The sequence below is a fragment of the Symphodus melops genome, assembly GCF_947650265.1.
Source record: "Symphodus melops genome assembly, chromosome: 4".
Classification (NCBI taxonomy): domain Eukaryota; kingdom Metazoa; phylum Chordata; class Actinopteri; order Labriformes; family Labridae; genus Symphodus; species Symphodus melops.
In genome coordinates this window covers 11,414,312-11,436,766 of record NC_136694.1, presented here as the reverse complement: position 1 = coordinate 11,436,766, position 22,455 = coordinate 11,414,312, and the positions used below count along the sequence as shown (strand labels likewise).

Genomic DNA, 22,455 nt, shown 5'->3' with positions numbered 1-22,455 from the left:
GCGTCTGTCTTGTAATTGAAAGAACAGTTAAATATGTCATTGTGTGCGGACAACATCTTAAAACCATGAACTGCAAATGTTGACTGAACTGTTTCCAGTAAGTTTGAGTCTTCACAGAAGTGTGGCTCTACTGTTTACTCTACATCCTAAACAAGTTATCAGCAGGATTGCAAAGTGAACCTCAGACTGCATGTACACTATTTTGTGTGAAAAGTACCATACTCTGCAGTGTCACATACAGAATGACCAAAGAATGACCTGTGAGGTACTTACCACTCTGTGGTTCACTTTTTTGTTAAATGAATATATTGCTCTAACGGTTGGTCTACCATTGTTTTCCACAGCTAATTGTCTTACTAACTATGAGGATGATTTTTTTCACGACTTTGATGATCCACTGGCTTTTCTTTTCGTGCCAATGCCAGGCTTCCTTTTCATTGTGGTTCAAGGAGAGTTGTGTAAACTAAATATTAGATGGATCTCCATTGTCGGGAAATATGTGCTTCTGCAATATTGCAATGTCAAAACCTTAGTAATCTCTTAACGTTCATCTTAAACCATTAAGAGATCAAAATTTGAATTTGGACATTTCTTTGAAACGTTCATGTTTTGTCATGTTAAATGAGTTGTTCTCTTTAACCACTTTCAGAACAGTAGAGTGTGGAGAATAAGCAGGCCTACAACACTTACAATGTGGTGCTGTATTTTTTTCATGAGTATATGAGATTTTGAAATCGACATAGAAAGCTACTGTACATTTCCATGTAAATGTGAGCTTGGCCATTTATTCACCAAGGAGTTGATTTTTTTCCAAACCAAATGTTTGCAATGGATTCAGAATCCAAAAGAACCCTTAGTTTAACCACTTACAAAGTACCTAAGGTAGAGGTGAACATTTTTTAACCAATCAGGTTCCAGGTGTGTTAGAAGACACCTTTGTGAATACATTTGTGAAGAAATCTATTGATAAGGAATTTATTCCCAGATTTATCAAATATCTGATGAAATTCTATTAGCCTTGACGCCATTGTCCCTGTGATAAAATTAGCACTCTTTAGTTAGCATTTTGTCCAAAGCCCCACTTGTGTCTATGAACATCATGAAATCAAAATCACAGAGTCACTACAGTGGCTGTAGACTTGTAGGTTTGAGCCATGCATAGAAATTGGTACTCCATTCATTTGTATGAAGTCAGTCTGTTGGGTGCCAAAGTAAAAAAGGCTCTGGAAAAAGTAGCTGAGTCAACCTTTTCTACAATGCCAGGCAACACATTAATCTGTTACTTCAATTGGATTCCCTGGATCGTAATCCTGGACCTGCCTCTCAGGTGCCCTTAACAACTTGTTCCCTCTAATGCAGCCCTGCAAACTGACTCGACTTTTATCTGTTTAGCTCGATGTTGGGTCCATTTCACCAGGGAGTGTTTTCTGCTAGAGTCAAAGTTCTTTCTATAAGCAATTTATGGTTTGAACAATGGTAAAATGGCTGCCTGGAAATCCGTTTGAAAAAAAGTCATTGTACACTGTTAATGTTAAGTGCATTATACAAACTTGACTTTATATCATCAAAATGCCATATCATGCTAGCTATCAAACATGCTCAGATTCATTTGAACAGTTTGTTGGAAAGCTTCTGAAATGTGGTTTTCAGTCAAGTTGCTGTTGGAGGGTCATCGATCCAGTAGCAGCAGGTAGATTTTTTTTAAAGCAGACAAACTTTTATGTATGAGATACTTTTTGGAAGATAATCAGCTAAAGAAGATGAATAATGCCTCATCTGTTGGTCTTAGCCATCTGTACATTTGTCTGCGTGTCTCTCCGTCTCAATATCCATCTACTTTAATCTAGCTCTCTCCTTTTAAATGCTCATCTGTATGCAGAGGCTGCAGTATGACCTATTAAAAGTCATTTGTAAAATTGCAGCCAACTGGCTTGCCTGCAATCAGGCTCAATGTGAATATATTTTGACATGTGTTTTTCCTGCCCTCCGCTGAGTGCCTAAGGACCTGTGACAGCCCGGAGCCTCTCTGAATACTAATAAAGTTAGCGCTAATACAGTTGGCAAGGACGCCTGCACACACACACACACACACACACACACACACACATATACACACATTGGAGCACTGTCAGCAGAGTGACACAGCAGACGCAATCTCCATATTCCTATAATATAGTACCTGACAGTCACTGCAAGTGGAACTGTCACCTTTGATCAGTGACTAAATGTGTCAGCCGGTAAACACAAAATGCCGCTTTCAGACACACGTAGACACATAGCAGCAGAATTATGATTAAGCACGCCAACATATTCGCAGAAAAATGCAGAGGCATGGATAGCAGGTCTGTTTGAGAGCTGCTCATGTGTTTCCCAGCAGTGGAATCTGTCCCTGGAGACCAGCTGGATGACACACATGTTTGTGGGCTCTGGGAGCAGATGCTGCTAAGCTTCTGGAGCACAATTTTTAAAAGTGTGGCCAAAATGCAAAGCCATAACTTGGCATGGTATTTTGTTTTGAAACACTGTATAAAATAATGAATGGGTAAACAACTGTGTTCTAAATACATAGAGTCCAGGAAGATAGTGCTACAAATGAGAGGAAGTGTAAATCAATGGAGTGTAAAGTGTAGATTGAAGGACAAAGGAACAATAACACGACTGAGGTGTGAGGCATGAAGATCTAGTGTTGACATGCCGATATATTTGAGGTATGGAAATTCAAGGACAGAAGTTTAAACCAGACACCAAAGTCCTGACAATTTGTGAACAGATTTTTTTTTTTTAACGCTTGCCCAGCATTTGTGCAGAGAGGTTGATGTTGTGCTCACTCTGAATATGTCCTATACTGCAAATACCTCAGACAGGATGACGGAGCTTAAGAGCAAAGAAGGGCTGCAGCTAAGTTAATGGTTATGATAACTACTGAGAAATAACTTGGACTATATCATCTACAAAATAAATGTGAAAAATGACCATCACAATTTTCCAGTTCATAAAAACAGAAGCCTTTTCTTTTTTTTACCCGCCAAGAACAATCTTTTCTTGCAAGAAAAAGACAGACAAGACTGCAAAAAACTTTGGCATCAAGACTGACCTTGACTTTTCTGTCACATGTCTGAACTAATAAACTTTATTAAAAAGTTTGCACTTTGAAACTTCTCTTTTCCATAACTAGAGACATGATATATTATTCTTTCTTATTGTGTGCGTGTGCGTGTGCGTCTATGTTTTTTTTTACATGTAGTGAAGGGTCATGTTCACAGACCATAACAGCGTGTTAAATGCCCTGGGCATGTTTGTCTGCCTGCTTATTGTTACGCTTCGGTTACTGCATGCTCATGCGGTCATTGAAGAGCAGAGTTTTCTCAGCTAGTAAAGTTTTGGCAGGCGGAGGAAAACCTTATTCACTCTCAACGGACATAAACATTACTGCTGCACCGCATTGCCTTCAGGGTGAAGTTTTCTTTTGCTAACTGACAGCCACATATTTAGTCTCTGTTAATGACAGTGTGAAAGAAGATCTCTCTCTCATTTGCCTTGTAAGTGAAAATGTGGATGATGTATCTGAGAGGGTTGAGGCTCAGAAGATGAACAACTTTTGTAGCATTTAAAGATTTATGAAGCCTTTTTCTGTCTGTAGCATTTACATGAAGAGGTTTATCTACACACAAACACAGAAGCGTTAGCTTGGCTTTATAGGAGCTGAATAGGCTCATTATATGAGGCAGGGACTTGAACAGTCAAAGACCTGTAGAACATTACATTCTGCCTGACTGCCTTCATGCTAGCTTAGCATGCTAACTGAGTACGAATCTGTTGTGACATAGCTTAGGTCTGAATGTGTCCTCAGCCCCTGAGGCCGACCTTTTTTCTTTGAAACTGTAGATGATCAGAACCACGGACCCCAGGAAGAATGACCAATGCGTATGCTGGTGCTAATGGGGATCCCAATGAAGAAATAAACAAAATGCACCTTGTCCACTGGCTCAATGCTCAGAGAAATTCTCCCCTTTTGACTTTAGCACCTGCAACCAGTTACAGCCATGTGGTCCCTCACTGCGTCCTTTAGCGTTCTCTCTCTGCCACTGTGTGTTTCCTTCACAATATCTCCTTGATCGGTGGCTCATAATTTAATTTAGTCATACAATTGTCTTTTTTTAATGGATGATAAGTGGCAATGTAGGACATGTTAGGTCGTGAGTCCTTTAATATAACGTCAAAATACTGTGATCTAATACACATGTCACAGACACTAATCTCCTCATTTTATCTACAATATGTGCAAATAACACTTTGTTTAATTTGAGTTTATATGTATGATTGTTTTTAAATTGTATGTGTATTAGTGCACTTTTGTTATTCTGGCTAATAAAAGGTTTTGTTTAACTGTAAAAAAAAAAATGTCTTCACAATATAATGCATCTTTTTTTGTGTTTGACAACAGCAAGAATCAATGGAATAAATGGGTTTGTTTATCTCTTCACAGATAAAAAAAAAGATATCAATCAGTATAGCATCAAGGTAGGAACTTGAGTTTGTCTCTGATATTGGTCTCAGCCCAAAAATCCCAAATGGGTCAGACGTATTTATATGGTTGTTCCCATTTTATCTCTCCCTTTGATTAGCAAAATCATTCATTGTATGGACAGGGTTGTTTTTCTTACCTGCTCAATGATTGTGTTGGAGTGATGACTATCGGTCACAAATATTTCATTAAAAACACTCATTTGAAATCTCTGGTATAGTTTGGAGATTTGCTGTTTGGTTTAAAGAGTCGGACGAAGATAAACCTTCTCACCTCCCACAACGTCTGATCATTTATCAGTGAATCAGACAGTAAGAGTGACGTCATGGAAACTGTTTCTGTCAGAGTAGCTCTATTCCTGGCGTGCTCTTTGTACTTTGATTTTCAATTATTTTTGGCACATTGAGCTTTATCACAACTCTTAATCACACCATAAATGTGACAAATTGCTGCCAAATTCAACCTTTCAGCAACACATCTCCGGCTTTCTTTCTTCCCCTGAAACTCGAGTGAAGGAAAAGATGTGATCAACTGTCAGTCAATCAGGTGCAATGCTGATGCACCCGTCCGTCTCCTAGGTTACTGCACCTCAAAAACAATAACTCAAGCCAAAAAGGCCCGGGGATGTTTGGTAAAACATTGCTTGTGTTATTTTTGTGTGTGAGTCAAAGCAGTGAAGCAAGGGTTTCAGTTGTGGTGGTATTCATTCCACAGCAGGTAGTTAACACATCGCACGCATCCACTGGGTCGATAGAAAGTGAGCAGACTTTGGGTAACTTTTTAGATTTGGATGTTCACAATGTGAGAGATCACCTCGTCTCCCCCCCTTCTGTAACCACTTGTCTATCTCTCTCTCTCTTTTCTTGTCTCCATTTCTCATCCTGCTGAGACATCCGTCGTCTCCGCCATCACTGCACAAACATCAGCTTTCATCAGTCAGATGTTGAGATGAGAAGAAATCATTTCGGATCTGCAAAGAAAATAGCACTGCAGCGAATCCTCCACCCTGTTATGTTTGATTTCATAACGCGGATAAACAAACACACGCATGGTTAGGCCACATTTTCTCAGGTTCACGCATGCCTCAAGTGTTCGTGCGTATGGGCCCTGCTTTAACTATAAATGACTTTTCAATCTTTATCAGACCACATGTGGTTTTTCAAACGCTCCGTCTCTGCCAGGCAACACACACACACACACACACACAGAGAGAGAGACACACATATTGCACACACAGTGTTAAAGGGGTGTTGAACCAAGTAATAAATCTTCTCAGGATCAGTCTTTCCAAATCCTCTGCTGAACAATCTGTCCGTCTTCTTCTCCCTCTGCAATCATCACTGGATTTAAAAGCAAATATTTTGTAAGGTGTGTGTGTGTGTGTGTGTGTGTGTGTGTGTGTGTGTGTGTGTGTGTGTGTGTGTGTGTGTGTGTGTGTGTGTGTGTGTGTGTGTGTGTGTGTGTGTGTGTGTGTGTGTGTGTGTGTGTGTGTGTGTGTGTGTGTGTGTGTGTGTGTGTGTGTGTGTGTGTGTGTGTGTGTGTGTGTGTGTGTGTGTGTGTGTGTGTGTGTGTGTGTGTGTGTGTGTGTGTGTGTGTGTGTGTGTGTGTGTGTGTGTGTGTGTGTGTGTGTGTGTGTTCAGCTCAAGTCGGTGTTAAGAGAATAAAACTTCCATAATTTCATGAACATTGTGTGTAAAGAGCTTTAGCACGAGTGTCTGTGATACAGCGAACTCCTTCCACTCTCTCGGTCTCTCTCCTCGTGCTCTGCAAAAGAGCAGAACTCATCAGAGTGCTAATAAAAGACAGGTGCACTGTAATTCCTTTCGAAAGCTCTCTCATCTCTCTACACTTGGAAAGCAGTGGTGTGCTCTCTCTCTCTTCGTAACGCTCCACTTTCAGGTGGCTGGATACCAGACATGCGTCAAATAAAGTTTTTCAGATCATCTCCCTGCAGGACGGAGAGAATCTTGGTCTGTCAGCCTGAATCGAACAGATGAGCAGGACGAGTTTTCACTGGAACATTTTGTCATTTGCTTCATAAAGAAAAAATCTAAAAAGGAAAGATTTGGTTGAACCTACAAAAAGGGGGAAAAAATGTGTATTTCTGTATTCAGCAGTTGGAGACTGTGAATTGTTCTACTCTTAATGCAAGATGTTAACATGCCTGAGAAATTACATGCTCATAACATTGAGCTAAAGAGCATGCTGTTGAGTATACATAATAATCCAACCTCTAACCATTAGAAAAGCACGTCTTTAATATCAGTCCTGTCCTAGCATCCCTTCACCAGCTCCCAACGTGCTTCAGAATTGATTCTAAGTTTGTTTTTTAAGCCCTGAGTGGCTTGACTCCCCCCGTACATAACCAACCTCCTGAGCCCTTATGGATCGTCCAACGCGGCCCTACTGGCTGTCCCTCGCCCACGACTCAAGCTCAAACATGATTAGGCCTTAGCACTCACAGCTCACATTCTTCCCGCCTACATCAGGTCAACCCGCTCTGTTGACTCTTTTAAGTCCCGCCTCAAAATGTCCTTCTATATGTTATCATGTGAGCCCTTTCTATCTTTCATACATTCTATAACACTTCAGTCAGCTGCTGCTGTTTTTAAATGTGCTTTATAAATCAGTGTGACTCGGCTGTCTAGAAGTCCTCAGCTGTTTGAGAGCCATTTGGAACAACTCCAGCATGGAAAGTGAATTAGTCCTTTTTCAGGTTTGGGGAAATTTGTGCTGAAACCGCTTTCGCCAAAAAAAAGTGTTTCATAGCGTGAAATGAATGTAACGCAATCATCAGTAAACAGAATTATGATGTCACCATGGTGTTACAAGGGGAAAGCTTGACAGGCCACAGTACACGAGTGCACCCCAGCTGTGGTCAGTTTATTCAAGGCACATGTTGATCTTGTGTCTGTGTATGTGGTAAAGCTTTCCAAAACAGGGATGACTGATGTAGGTGCTTTTACAGGTATGGAAGGATTATTATGATGTTGACAATGGGTGGTGACTATGTCCTGACATCCTCCTCACAATTTTTCCTCGTGATGCGATGGCGCGTTTCTTATTTGACTTCCATTACTTTTACCTTTTCGCAGCGTGCCTTTTTCCAGTTCATTACAGAAGCTGAATTTGTTTTGCCAAGGTGGATTTGTGGATGTTGTCTTTATACATTTTGAAAAGATGGCAGGTTATAAAACCCCATACTAAAGCTCTGAAAAGGTTTTATGTTGAGCCCTGTGAGAGCTCTTTCTGCAAATCTGTCAAGTGAATCTTCTTCACTTTTTTTGTGTTCGTTTGAGATCGCTTCATTTATAATTTTGTTGGGTGTTTTTTCCCCCCCCCAATGTCTTAAAGGTAGCCAGATAGAACAAGCTGATGAGTGAATGATGCTCTTTTTTCTGTGATCAAAGACTGATGACACCACACAGGGTCACTTGATTTATTTCTCTCTTTGCTTTTTTGTTTTTGTTTATTCTCCTCCTTCCTGTCCTGCAGCGCGCGATGACATGATGTGTGTGTGTGTGTGTGTGTGTGTGCGTGTGTGCGTGTGTGCGTGTGCGGTCTATCTCTGTGTCGTCTTGCCCCTTTGCCATGCACGTTGATTCCTCTCGCTGTAACTTCCTGCCCGGGGCGACTTAGCATGGCAACAGTGGCAACACTCATGATCCAACCATCTCTTTAAAGCCCTCCCTCCATCGCTTTAATCCTCTCTCCAAGTTTGGACAATCAATCACTCGTCCGTTGGTCCGTCCATTCAGGACTGCCAGACCACAGCCTCGTCTCATTCATTAATCATCAGCAGTGAGAAGGAAAAAGGGAGCAGTCAGGCAGAGAGAGGAAACAGAGAAAGGTGGTGGCGATGACAAGCGCAGGAGATGAAACTTGAACCTGGAGAAGAAAACAAAACATTAAAAAAAGATGCTGAGATAATTGTGATGATTCATTCTCTGTTTACTTGTTTTTCAGATCCCGTTCTCTCTGGTGCAGTTTCCGCTCTGGGAATATTTAAAGGTATGTTTAAGATTATTTCATAAATGTTTGTCTAACACACTCCTTTCCCTTTGATTTTATTTTCCATGTATTTGATCCGTCCACTCTCCACGTTTGGTTCTGATTCTCACCGGTGTATCTGTTGTAAACTTGTTATGGTGTGATTGCTGACATATTCCCTGCCTGCTCACACTTAGCTTTTCCTTTTTATTATTGAGGCTAATCAAAATTGGACTCAACACCTCTCTTTAATGGGTTGTCGCGAATACCATCGAATGAGACAATGAGCACGTCAAGCCCTGTGTGTTTTTCTTATTCGAGCGTTTCTATCTTTCTTTCCGATCTCATTTCATATATTTCTCCCCTCATGTCCCTCAGCTTGCCTTTGCTAATTGAATGTCCCTGAACACCGAAAAAAAAGACGCTTCTCTTTTGAAAAGACAGCATTTTGTCAGAGTGACATCATGTCTCAAGGGCACAAGAGGCGGACAGTCAAGCATTCCATCGATGTTAGGCGCTACGGCCGAGCTACGGCGAACAATACGCTGCACAGCTGTGTGTGTGTGCGCTTGTATTTATGTTTGTGTGTGTCTTTGCATTTTTGAGAGTTAGGTTTTGTCATTCACAAGTGTCTCTTTGTCCCTCAGTCAAAGGCCCTCTCTCTCCAGGCCATCTGGACACGTCCGTTGGTGGAGAGCTAAACTGCTGGAATCTCCTCTCCTCTCCTCTCTTCTCCTCTCCTCTCCTGTTCCCTCATCTCCTCTCCCCTCATCTCCTCTCCTGTCCCCTCATCTCCTCTCCTCTCCTCTCCTCTCCTCTCTTCTCCTCTCCTCTCCTGTCCCCTCATCTCCTCTCCTCGCCTGTCCCCTCATCTCCTCTCCTTTTCCCTCATCTCCTCTCCTCTCCTGTCCCCTCATCTCCTCTCCTCTCCTGTCCCCTCATCTCCTCTCCTCTCCTCTCCTCTCCTCTCTTCTCCTCTCCTCTCCTGTCCCCTCATCTCCTCTCCTCGCCTGTCCCCTCATCTCCTCTCCTTTTCCCTCATCTCCTCTCCTCTCCTGTCCCCTCATCTCCTCTCCTCTCCTGTCCCCTCATCTCCTCTCCTCTCCTGTCCCCTCCTCTCCTCTCCTCTCCTGTCCTCTCATCTCCTCTCCTCTCCTCTCCTGTCCTCTCATCTCCTCTCCTGTCCTGGCCCCTCATCTCCTCTCCTGTCCTGGCCCCTCATCTCCTCTCCTCTCCTTTCCCCTCCTCTCCTCTCCTCTCTTCTCTTCTCCTCCTCCTCTCCTCTCCTCTCCTGTCCCCTCATCTCCTCTCCTGTCCCCTCATCTCCTCTCCTCTCTTCTCTTCTCCTCCTCCTCTCCTCTCCTCTCCTTTCCCCTCATCTCCTCTCCTCTCTTCTCTTCTCCTCCTCCCCTCATCTCCTCTCCTGTCCCCTCATCTCCTCTCCTCTCCTCTCCCCTCCTCATCATTAAGTAACGATTCATTCCCTCAGTTACAAAAGAAGATACCAGCTGACTAGTTGATATATAACAGACAAAAAAAAAGTTACTACTTGCAGCAATAAAGACTTTTATAACAAATTCCATCAGAATAACCACCCTGATGTTCTGAGGCTTTCATAAACACACTGAGTTTGAAATATGCCAGAGTGAAAGAATTTGAGAGAGTGCATGTGTGTGGCATGATTTCCCATCTGCTTTTGTGGGATAGTAATGTGCTGCGCTATAGCTTTTTTTTTCTTTTTTTTTTTTTTTTCTTTTCGCTTCACCCAGAGCCAGCACAGCTGTCAGGGAGAGAGTCAGAGAGAGGAAAAGGGAGAAAACCAACAGGAGAAAGCAGACAAACGTCTTCAGACTACATTAAGTTCAACTCGTCCCTTTTATGTCTGTAACATAAGTGATGGAGGGAAGTCGCAGACAAGAGACTTTTCTGTTTTCATCAGGCAAATGAAAAGATATCGAAGGGGCTTTTGTGATGGTCATTGCACCGCATTCGAATTCCTTCTTTGCGGCAGACTTGAGTGTCATTGTGAGTATTTCTCACGCTTCTTTTCCCACTTTAATTGCACCACATTGTGTTTTTTTTTCTCAGTTGTTTTCTAAACAAGAAATAAAGATTTTCACTTCATCCCATCTGCTCTGACCTCAAAAACAACATTAGCAAAACAGGAGGGTGTAACACTTGTAGGTTATGATTAAACACCAAGAATTAGCCACACAAAAAAAATGTAAGGAATCTTGAATGAAAAGGCATTTCAGAAACTCACTATAAACCAATGTAATGCACTTACAGATGTTCCCTCTCTGCACATGGATACACATACAAGATGCACCAACACATGCACAAAGACCACCTCCTTCCTGTCCAGGTGCAAACTCTGACCCTGACACAGGGGATCACAGGTCAAAAAGTTTGTTTTCCCAGGTTTGGCACTTATTATTTATTCATGAAACAAAGGGGAAGGGATGGAGAGCGAGGGAGACAGAGAGGAATCCCCCAGCCACGGCCTTTGATGTGGAAAACAAAAATCTCCCTTTTAATCTGCCCTCTAATGGAATACATATGACACATCCAAGAGCTGGCTGTCTCCTCCTTTCTCTCTTTCATTGTGTGTTTACTTGTTGTTTGTGTGTGCATGTGTCATGGATGCACACATGGCTTGAGCATGATGTCCACATGTGTGTGAGGTAGGAGGAGAGGGAGATAACATACAACAGATTATGCTCAGGGTGGGTTAGGGTAAAGCAAATATTAGTAATCGCTCCATGCTGTTGCTCAAATTGCTCTTTCTCTCTCTGAGAAGTATTCATACCTTTAAGGGCCTGAGGCCGTACAGCTGTCCACATGAATTTTATACAAAGGATAACCTTGTATAGACAGTCTCCTCACCGTGTTGCTGAAACAGGGAGTGGGGGAAAGAGCGTTCATTCTGAAAACAAAAACATCAGGTGGTTTCACTCAGTAGCCAGTTGCGTTTGGGAAACCGTCCAGTGACGTGAGCGATATCACACAGACGAGGAACTTGTAAGAAGCATTTGACTTGTTTTTCATATTCACAAGCTCATACACCTCGTTGACGCACGTTGTTCTTTGTTTTAAGTTGGAGAGTTTATTGTGATTTACCCAGGTTTCTTTTGAAAAAGAGATTACAAAGTCTCAATGAGACTACCTGGTCAAATAAAAGACATTGAAAAGCAATTTAGAAATTCAGTTGTCAAAGTTTATGATGTCAACAAATGATGCACCATTAAGTCCCTGATAAAACTCTGATGTATTTTCGTATTTGTATAAGGTTTGCCATTATTCAAGAAAAACACCCCAAATTTAAAATCAACTGAGCTGTCTGAGAGTTTTTAAAAGTAAAATGAGATATTCAAAGATTTATAAGTCTAGTTGCCAATAGGGACAAAATAGCATATGAGTTTTTAATCAAACAACCTATCAGGCTTAACTTGAAACTTTCTGCAAGTTTAATTTCTTTCTACAGGTAGACCTAGAATTGAATTGCTCGGGTTGAAAAATGTTCCCTTTATGTAGCCTCTATTTGTTTCTTTGTGAGCAGCTTCTGAATGCTTTGAATTTCCCTCTGGATTAATAAAGTATCTTTCAATCTATCCGTCTAGCAAAACAACATAACCAGAACTCAAATCTGTATCACTTCTTCTATTTGTGATAACTCGATAGTATGAAACTGAAAAAAAATTGCCGTAACCCTGTAGTTCAGAAACAAAGTAGGAAGGAGCAGATTATCCACAAGCTTTTTTTTAGATAATCAGAAGCTCTCGAAGCTCCAGGGGGAGCAGGGCTTCAGGACACTCAGTACCAGACGAGAGGGCTCCAGGCTGCAGACATGCACTCTTGTATTAATCACATGATAATCATGTTCAGGTAAACGCTCCTTCTAGCTGTCTCCTGCTGACTGAAGGGGTTTAAATCCTGAACGTCTGAAACTGTGTGCTAATAGATAGCACAAGAGAGGGACACTAACTGTTCACCTTTTTGAGTGTTAGGTTGCAGTTTGAGTTCTTTTTTATTTCTCCAGCGTGGTGTTCATGTGGCCCCGTGTTACCAGAACAACCCCGCGGGCCCAATGTAATCTGAGTTTCAGACCCCCAGTGTATATTCATAACACGACTATTTAACTCATGTGCCTTTGTGCTACATACATAGAGGTTAAGAAAATACTAAGCTGATAATGATATGTGTGTGTAATGTACTGTATGAATCTGTGCTGATCTTGATGGTGTCTAGACTAAATGTGTAAAGCTACAGCATGTCAGAGAGGGAGCTCTGCAGCGTGTCCTCTTGCCTCCCTCTCGTCCCGTCCCTGTTCCTGGGAAACAAGTAGCATGACATCACTGGGGAGAAAAGGCAACACAGAAATAGCTGGACAGCCCAGTTCCCAGCCGCGGGCCTAGACCCCAGACCGGACCAAGGTTCACAATGTGTTTTCAATGTGTCTGATATCTGCACTAACTACAGTCTTCTCTCTCTCTCTGTCTCTCTCTCTCTCTCTCTCTTTCCCCCTTGTTCCCGCTCTTTCATCATCTTCTTCTATCCTCTTTTCTTTCTCTTTTTCTCAGACTCTCTGGTCATGGAGGCAAGGTCACACGCTCTACTCTTGGCAGGCGGCAGTGTGCGGAGCTTTTGCAGGTGCAGGGGATTATATGCTGCTTTGGGAAAGAGGCGGAGATGGAGAAGTGGGGAAAGAGAGGGAGGATAAAAAAAAAAGGGAGAGATGGATAGCTAGAATCAATGGATGGATGTGTGGATGGGTGAATAGATCGTCAGAAGGGCAGAAGAAGTTTACCCAAAGCCACATTCTTCTTCTGTTCCGCTAAGGTGAGATCAGCTGACAAATCACATCCTGTTGCACAGTCAGAGCAGAAATGAGAACAAAGTTAAGAAGAAGGGATGAACGGAGGAAACCGGAAATTCCATCCTTTTCTTCAACATTGCTTTGTTACAGTTCTGTTAGCAGCCGTGTCTAAAAAAAAAAAAAAAAAAAAGGGTTATTACAATCACTGTTCTCGAGCTCTTCAGCAAATCAAAGTCAAAGTGTAGTCGACTTTTTCTGTCTCAGCTTGGAGGAGTGTCCATGTAGAAACAGACAACTGAAGGAGGAGAGAGCAGGGAGAAGAGGGGCCAGATCTCACAAGGGCCTCTGCAGCTGTGCGACCTCCTGAGCACTGGGGCCTGAAGTGGTTTAAGAGGGAAGGGGAGAGAGAAAGGGCCGGAAAGGAGCTAGAGAGGGGAAGGGGAGTGGGATAATAAGAAGACAAATAGGGAAAAGGGTAAAACAGTAACTGGAGAACATAAAATCCAACTTTAAAGGAAGCCAGAGTCTGTGAGATTCAGGCTTTGTCAGTGACTGTTGACTTTGATCAGAGTTTTATGTTCAAATGATGATGGGACGAAGGTATAAGCGGTATCAAGGATATAGTTTTATGATATCCCTGATAATCACGGCTTTTACAGTTTTCCAAATGCTGTAAAAGACAAAGTGATGCATCAGAGTGGTAAACTTCACCCTGTCCCAACTTTTGTGTGTTTCTGGCAGCGAATTCAAACTGGGCATGTAGTTTTCCAAAAACACACACACAGACACACACACCGACACCGACACACACACACACACACACACACCGACACACACATGCAGCATGCAGCTTGATGCATTGTCCTCCTTCATGTTATATTAAAATGCTCAACAGGTGACATCACACTTTCTGAGTGTAGCTTCTCCCATCTTCGTGCAGGGGTCACATCAGACCCCTGAGTGCAGTGCATGTTTAATTAGATGAATGTTTATCATGTACATTAGTCTTGTTGTCTAAAACACTTTAAGGACACTGCTTGTGCTCTGTTTAAGAGGAATTGTCAGGTGAAAAGGGCACATCAATGATTTATTTCATCAAAAATGACCAGATTTACAAAGATACTTAGCATGTACCGCTACTATTCTGAAAGAAAAAGCTGTCGCATCATCAATCTTTCCCCTCAGTTTTCACCTTTCTCTCGATAAAAAAGCAGAGCCACAATGAAAATACAGACTTCAGGCGACCAGATCCGCACACCGGTCTGTGTTGGACAGTCATAGTTCTCAGTCCATAACTCTTAAGACGCTACAATGTGCCAGACAGCAAAGAGAGATTCAGCTCGCTGCTCCTGGGACAATGGAAACATGGAAAAACAGAAAAGGAGGTGAAGGAAAGGAGAGGGAATGAGAAAACGGCACCCTGAGGAGCTGAGACGTGGCCCTGCGCCACCCTACCTGGACTCAGTCAATGCAGAGAAGGAGACGAAAGAAGGAAATTGAATTGGAAAAATAGAAAGAGGGGGCAGGAAGTGTAGATGAGTGGGAGTCAGAATGAGAGCTTCAGAGAAACAATCAAAATGAAAGACTTGAGATCAGGAGCAGAGTGGAGTCTGTAAAAGACTGAGAAGAATGTGGATCCTTTTTCAGCCATGTTTTCCTGAAAATGTCAATTTTTCTGTATGACACAGAAAGGATGCTGCAATAGCAGCAAGTGAGCGGAAGAAGCTGTGACAACACTTATTTACTTTATATCAACGTGACTTGCTATTGGCCGCATTTACAGTTTACATGAAGGGCTGGGCAGAAACTTTGAAAACCGGGCGCCACGTGGTCGCTAGATGTGAACATCCACCCGTCCTCTTGCTCAACCTACTGTGTTTACACATAAACTCACCCAGACCTTTTTGTAGAAATAGAAGTGAGGGGTTGATCTGAAGAAGTCTGGATGGATTGGGGGTGACTTGCAAAAATGTTGCCGCTAATAATATAGCGGCAATAATATTTGAAAACATGAAAATGAAATGAGATATTATCTGAGTTTGACGGCCTACATACCCCTTATGTTGATCAAGTTTTAATGTGGTTGAACATGAAATCTTAGAAATTCAAGGGCAGACTGATGCTAACAGAGGAGGCAGGGGGGAAGGAGCAAAGGAACGGTGCGGTGGGATGCTAGGACGGGGGCTCCTGAGTCCAGGGCAGGAATCAAGTTCATGTCCCTTTGTGAGCGAGCTGCTTTCCAACAGGGATCTTCAAATTTCACTTCCCCGTACACTTCGCTTCACACTCCCCTCTTTCACTCATACATAATCTACTTGACACTGGAAACGCTCACACAGGCCTGTTTAATCATCCTGAATACCTCCACTCACACCCTGCTTTAACTTACGATTCACTTGACCCTGGTTGAACCGGCTCGGAAAAACAAGCTGCCCATCGCTGGAGATGGGATTACATCAGTGTCTGATTTTGCTCTAAACTTCATCACATCATATGATTCTTCCAGCCAATTTTAGATCCTCCAGTTATGCGCTCCGAGAGAAAGATTTATGAGGGTGAAGCATCCTTTTTCACTGCTGTCCAAGAATATAACCAAACAGGCTGCAGTAAGTGAGGCTGTGACTTGGAAATGTCTTCCTGTACCAACCCAGTCCCTCTGCTCCACTGTGGCTCATACGGACATGTTTACTAGAACAGTCTGCTACAGTCTGTTTGTGTCAGACTGATACACACAGCTCAGTAGGGACACCTACTGTGATTGTGTCACCCTTTCAGTTTCCAGCTAAGAGGGGTGTCAGGTAGAACTTGATTGATGGAGTGTGCACACTTGCGTCTAGATGCATCTGAAATTTGCATTTTTTTTTTTTTTTTTCCCTCTCATGGTTGGTCATGTGCACACAGACGCGTGTGTTATTGTATAAGTAAATGTGTGTTAGTTGAAGGTGTGTGTGGTCTTTTTGTGGTAGGATAAAAAGTCTCAAATGGGGAATCTTATCTTTTTTATAAACTTAATGGAACAGAGGGCCTGGAGGAGTTCCCCTGCTCTTTCTGAATTAACGCGTTAGTGTATGTGTGGTTAAGTGATGCTCTTTTTTTTACGGCTTCTTTTTCAACGTCTGAAGGCTCAAAGAGTGAGACTCTGATGTTTGCACTTTGCTTAATTTGTCGATGTGTCTTTTGTAGGTGCCGTTGCGGCTTTAGTTACCACTCCTCTTGACGTGGCGAAGACCAGGATCATGCTCGCAAAGGTATACACACTTAAACTCCAACACACACACACACACAAACACGCACACACACAGTGCACCTCTGGCAGCGACTTTTAAACACTGTTGTCAGATGATGCCTCGCAGGCAGAGAGCTGAGCAGGCCTGCTGCCTGAGCAAACTCCAACAGTTTGAGGACGCAGGACGGAGCGGGCTGAGGTAGCGCCGGGACAGTAGAAACACATAACACACACATCAATCAGCTGAGGAAGACTGTGGGCTGTGTTAGACGGACATGTTTGTGCACATGGTTAGTGTTAGAGTGAGGACCTGAATTTCCATCTCAAGGCTGCTTGTCACTGAGAGGGGAACCAGAGGACCAGAGGACCAGTGTCCCTCCGGTAACTCTGTGTGTTCTTTCAAACTCTCGCTCGCATCGCGTTCTCTCTCTCTCTCTCTCTCTCTCTCTTCCTCTCTCTTTCTCTCTTCCTCTCTCTCTCTCTCTTCCTCTCTCTCTCTCTCTCTCTCTCTCTCTCTCTCTCTCTATTCCTCTTTCTCTCTCTCTCTCTCTTTCTCTCTCTCTCTCTCTCTCTCTCTCTCTCTCTCTTCCTCTCTCTTTCTCTCTTCCTCTCTCTCTCTCTCTAGTCCTCTTTCTCTCTCTCTTTCTCTCTCTCTCTATTCCTCTCTCTCTCTCTCTCTCTCTCTCTCTCCCTATTCCTCTCTCTTTCTCTCTCTCTCTCTCTCTCTCTCTCTCTCTCTCTCTTCCTCTCTCTCTCTCTCTCTGTAAAAGTATCCCTCCTCTTCCTCCCTCTCTCTACCCCCCTCTTTCACTTCTGGCTCACTCTCACTGTATGTCTGGCTTCCCTCACTATGTCCTGTGTGTGTCTGCAAAGGGTAGAGAGTTCAGAGTTACCCCTGTCCACTAGCGCTGTCCTTGAAGAAGACACAGTGTTCCCTCCCTTTCTACAGCAACTAATGGGATAGCGGTATTAACAAAACACTCACTCTTGATCTGTTGCGAGGACAGGTTTGGCTGGACGTGGAACATCTCGGGACAGGACAAAAGCTTCCTGTAAACACTATTTGAAACGCAGCTGTTGTGATTTACCAGCAGCAGAGGACTCAGCCTGCGCTGCCTGAGCGAGGCTCGGTTGTAACTTTATAAGGCCAACTTCCATAAAGGCAGCACAGGTGGGATGATATGAGACTTACATGCCATTGAAAATAAAGGATTTTTCTTTTTAGAAGATAACATCCTGGGGAGCAAACTGAAAACCAGGATTATACACAGATATGCAAGTCAAAGCATTTTCAGTTTCATTATGTTAAGCTATTTATTAAGTTGATCATTTCATATTCTTAATGTTTGCAGTTAAAAAATCTTTTCTTACCTTCTGTATCATCTTAAAATCTTTATGCCATTATGAAACACTGCTGGTCGAAAAATGTATCCTGCCACTTCATACTATTCCCCCTTTTGGTTAATCCTTGACAATAAACCAATCCCTTCACACAATGTCGTAAATATTGTAATATATGCCCATCAGCAGTGTCTCAAACCTCAAAAAGAAATGCTCAAATATCATACTTACATGACAATCATGAAGAATTAACGGTCTAGAAGTGTAACAAACTCACCAACGTGCACAGCAAAGAACAGCAGCAAATGTTCAGCCTTACATGATAAATCAGTTATCTAAATATTTGTATTTTACTTTCTCCGAATTAATTAATCAGGTAATAAAATAATCTTAGCACCAATAGAAATGAACTGAAAAATGTACTTATTACATGTGAAAATGTTCCTTCAGTTAAAAATGGGATCACAACTTGACTTCACTCAAATGTGTGATTTTTAAAAAAATCCTGTTCCACTGAAGTTCAGTTGTTCAAACTCCCACCACAGAGGACTACAAGTCCCTGCTTGTCATACAGGATGACATATAGAAGGGTTAAAAAAGAGACGGACAGACAGAGAGAGCTGGCTGCTGTTCATAGCTACGGATGATTTGGATTGGACTAAGCGGAGGAAATGTGGGTTTTGGAACCTGCAAACGCTGGTTTTCCGTCGGACAGCGGCGAATGAGAAGTTTCTTTTTCTCCTTCAGGCAGAATGAAAGAGCGGTGTTGTACAGTAGGCTGATGTCCAGGACACAGCTGGAGGTGTCCAACCCCTCGTGAACAGGACTCCTGCCACACCGCCCTCCGGTGCGGCTCGCTCTGGCACCACGCTTGGCACGCCACACGTCCTCCTGCTGCTGCTTCACGCCTCCTTACACTGCTACCGTACAGTGCTGCTCCTCTCCTCAGGCTGACATGGTTCTTGTTCACTTCACTCGACTGGAGCCAGCTGTGGCAGAGACAGGAGTCCACGTTAGGCGAGAGCAGTCTAACACCTTTCCTGACAGTCATCACTGCGTGAAGAGGTTCTAAGGCTTTTTGAACGTGGAGATGGTCTGCATTAAAGTCACTTTTTAAATGTTCAAACATGACAACAAGAAGGCAGATAGTATTATATTTTTATATATTTTTAAATCAGTAAAAATTACACAGATGTGTGTGTGTGTGTGTGTGTGTGTGTGTGTGTGTGTGCGTGTGTGTGTAGGTGTGTGTGTGTGTGCATGTGTGTTTAGGACATCCTTTTTCATCCATTCCACAGCAGTAAAGGAAAGAAGAAAAACTAGTCAGATGAGGAGAGTCATTCGTCAGCCCCCTGCCTCCCACAGAACAGTCAGGAATACGCGTCTTTTCCCCTCCTCAGGTGAATCAAATGCAGGAATCTTCATCTTGTTCTTGGGAGTTACAACTTTCACTGAGCATGTTTCCTACATGCTCAGTGAGCTGTAGCTGCTGATTGGTGCGCACGCACACACACACACATTGTTACTGCGTGAACTCCGTCTTTTCTTTTTTTTCTTCTCCTGACTCCTCACCCGCTCGCCCTCTGCTCACACACCCTCACTTAACCTCGCCCGGCCCCGTCCTGCAGCTCGATGGATGGATTAAAAACTCTCTGCAGGCTAAGCCGTATTGTGTAAATAACAGTTCTAGACTGACTGGTGTGGCGGGAGACGTGGAGGAGAACCTGTTGAGTGCGTTTTTGGGTGGGCGAGTGGCTGGCTGGGTGTTGGAGGTGTCACCTTCGCCTACACAGCTGTCAATGAGGAGAAGTGAAGGGGGGAGATAGAGGGGGGGTGGAGGAAGCTCAACTTTGGAAGACTAAACAGGGTGTCCTTTTGGAGCAGCAGGAAGCGCAGGAGACGATTCATCCATCATCACACCTCTATTTTCTCTCTCTCTCTCTCTTTTTGTAGGCGGGGTCGACCACAGCGAACGGCAACATCCCGCTGGTGCTCTATGACGTGTGGAAGAGCCGAGGGATTACAGGGTGAGTTTGTGTTCCTCTTCAAAGCATGTCACCCCATCCCATTTAAAACCTCTGCTTTTACATGATTTGATTAACTCGCTCTGCTCCCTCACATAATCAAGTTTGATGACAGATTTCTCTCTCTGGGTGACACGAACACACAAAAAACGAGATGCATAAAAGGTTTTCCTGCCTGCTTCCAGTACCTTACCATTGATTAAGTCTCTACGTTGTCTAATGCAAATGTTTTCATTGTGTTGTAATGTGCACGGACTAAAACAAGCCCTCACTTGCACTGAATGATAGACCTGCCATCATTAAGTGAGGATGCACTTGATGCTCAGAGCAGATTCGGTTTGAGTTTGAGCCAAACACCAGCGGGGACATCCCTCTGCCCTCCTCCTGTGTCCCACCAACACACTCTGTTATTGTTTGTTTGTCCAGGCTGCAGTGCTGAAATCAAATCAGAAGAAAAATAAAACATTGAAGCTTGCATTCAGCAAACGGGGGGGGTTCCCTACTCTTAATATAATAAAGATTATGGCTGAGGCTACTGAACATTCCCGATGAGATCATAGTCTGAGGAGCTCCTGTGCAGAAGGCTTAGGGGGCACTTGCACAATGTTGTCTCGTACCGTGCCTCTCCCAACTCCCCCGCTGGTCTGCACATAACGTCGTAAAACATATACATGACTTCAGGTAATTAGGAAGTGTGCTTGTTAACAAGACACGCATCATGAAAAAAAAAAAAAAAAGAAGATCAATAAAAGGGACTTGTGGTCGAGTCCACGTCAAGCCTGCTCCTTGACTGACTTTGAGGCCTTTAAGTCGGACACAGACAGAACTCTCTGGGATTTCTCCATAGTGAAGGCTGTCGACGGTGTGCTCGTGCATGAAGCGTACCGAAAGCACACCTCTTCCAAGCTCGCCAGGGAAGTGAACCATGTTTGAGTTAGACTAATGTGAGTGTGCCCTGAAGTTCACAATCACCGCTGCAATAGTAACCAAGTGTTACAGGAGTCTGTTCACCTCTACATCACACAGACACCTTTGATTTCCTCTCTTTCTCTTCTTATGGATCTCCCCAAAATATCTCTAGTAGCCTCCCAGATTATGAAACCCTATAATATGCACCACAAGCTCTACAACATCGTGAACTCCTGAAGGTATCCCTCTTCTCTCCTAATGTTGATGTAAATGAGAAAGAGAAAAGAGAGTGAGCGGCGCAGACAAAAGCAGAGTGTGTAGACGGTAAAAAGGGGGGCTTGCAGCTCTGCAGGGCTAAAGGCCCGCTGGTTGCGCTGGTGCATGCCTGATACAAATTGCTGGGGCTTTAAAGCTGTAATTATGGTAATAGGCCCAATTGCAGTGTAGTGAAGCTCTAAAGTGCTTCCATGTGTGTGCCGTGCCCCAGAGACCCCGGGTTAGCAGAGAGCAAAGGAGCTCACAGTGGCCTCCCTCAGTAACCTAGAAAACAACCAAACTGCAGCAGGAATCGTGTCAAAACAAAGACTAACAAGCAACATGTCCCCCAGGCTGTGTCCGCTCGGTGCCTTATTAAAACCAAAGTGGAGGAAAAGTAAACAACTGACATGTTGGTACCACATACACACAACAAAACTGGAAGTTTGTGGTCAACCTGGAATGTACTAAATCAAGGGTCCTGGTTGTAAACCAAAGAAAGCCAGTTCAAGCAGTTTGAGCAATGTATTCAAGTCGTTTAGTTAGTCTAACTTTGTCTCTGGGGTGAAAAAGCCACTAAGCTGCTGCTTATATGTAGTTTGTTACTAAGTCCTAACTAGACACTTCATTAAACATTAGTTTAATTCTCATCAATATCAAAATGGACTTAAAGAAAAATAGCTTACTTTAGACTTTAAAAGTCATGGCACATCGTGCTGTTTCATTCTGCAACACGCAACCGTTTCATACTAAAACGAAACTGAATACTTCACATCAGCTGCTTCACAGTTCGACTTCCAACGTTGTTTATTCTTCGTTTTAGAATTAAAAAAAAAAAGAAAGGACAAAAATGAAACAGGGAGTTAATCTGTTTCTAAGTTCACCCCGATGTCTCTCATCTTTTTGTAAATCTCAGCCTGAATCATCATAGCTGTAAAAAAAAAAATTTATTGACTTTGAGAAAAAGAAATGTGTTGCTGCATTGTTTAAAAATGGAAAAACAAGTGCTTTGAACAGGAAAATAATGAAACTGAGGATCACTGAGTGTGGAACACATTTGGGGTTTATGTGTTCAAGGCAAATGTTGAAACATCATGTTTGACTGAACTTTTGTTTTCAAGGTTCACCCTCCTCTTATTAAAGGAGTGATAACGACTCGACCACCATCTGCTTCTGTGAAGTTAAAGAACCATTCAGCTTCCAACCCCCTTCTAAGTTTGTCCTGTGAAAAAGTTGCAAAACCAACTTTCGACATAGCCTCACATTGTTCCTGCTCCTTCATCAGCGCCAGAAATATGATCCCACAAACATCTGAAGGTTTCCACCCTTCTCTTCTTCAAGACTGAAGCTTTTGTCTCAACTTCGGCCA

The 22,455-nt window shown here is 43.1% G+C and overlaps 1 protein-coding gene across 1 annotated transcript in view; it reads left to right on the top strand.

Moving 5' to 3' along the window:
- The window catches only part of slc25a26 (solute carrier family 25 member 26), a 53,823-nt gene that overhangs the window by 26,139 nt on the left and 5,229 nt on the right, over positions 1 to 22,455 (top strand). The window contains exons 6-9 of the mRNA XM_079341292.1: positions 8,492 to 8,536; positions 13,096 to 13,165; positions 16,515 to 16,579; positions 19,852 to 19,925. Coding sequence (XP_079197418.1) covers positions 8,492 to 8,536; positions 13,096 to 13,165; positions 16,515 to 16,579; positions 19,852 to 19,925 — 254 coding nt within the window. The remainder of the gene's footprint in view (positions 1 to 8,491; positions 8,537 to 13,095; positions 13,166 to 16,514; positions 16,580 to 19,851; positions 19,926 to 22,455) is intronic.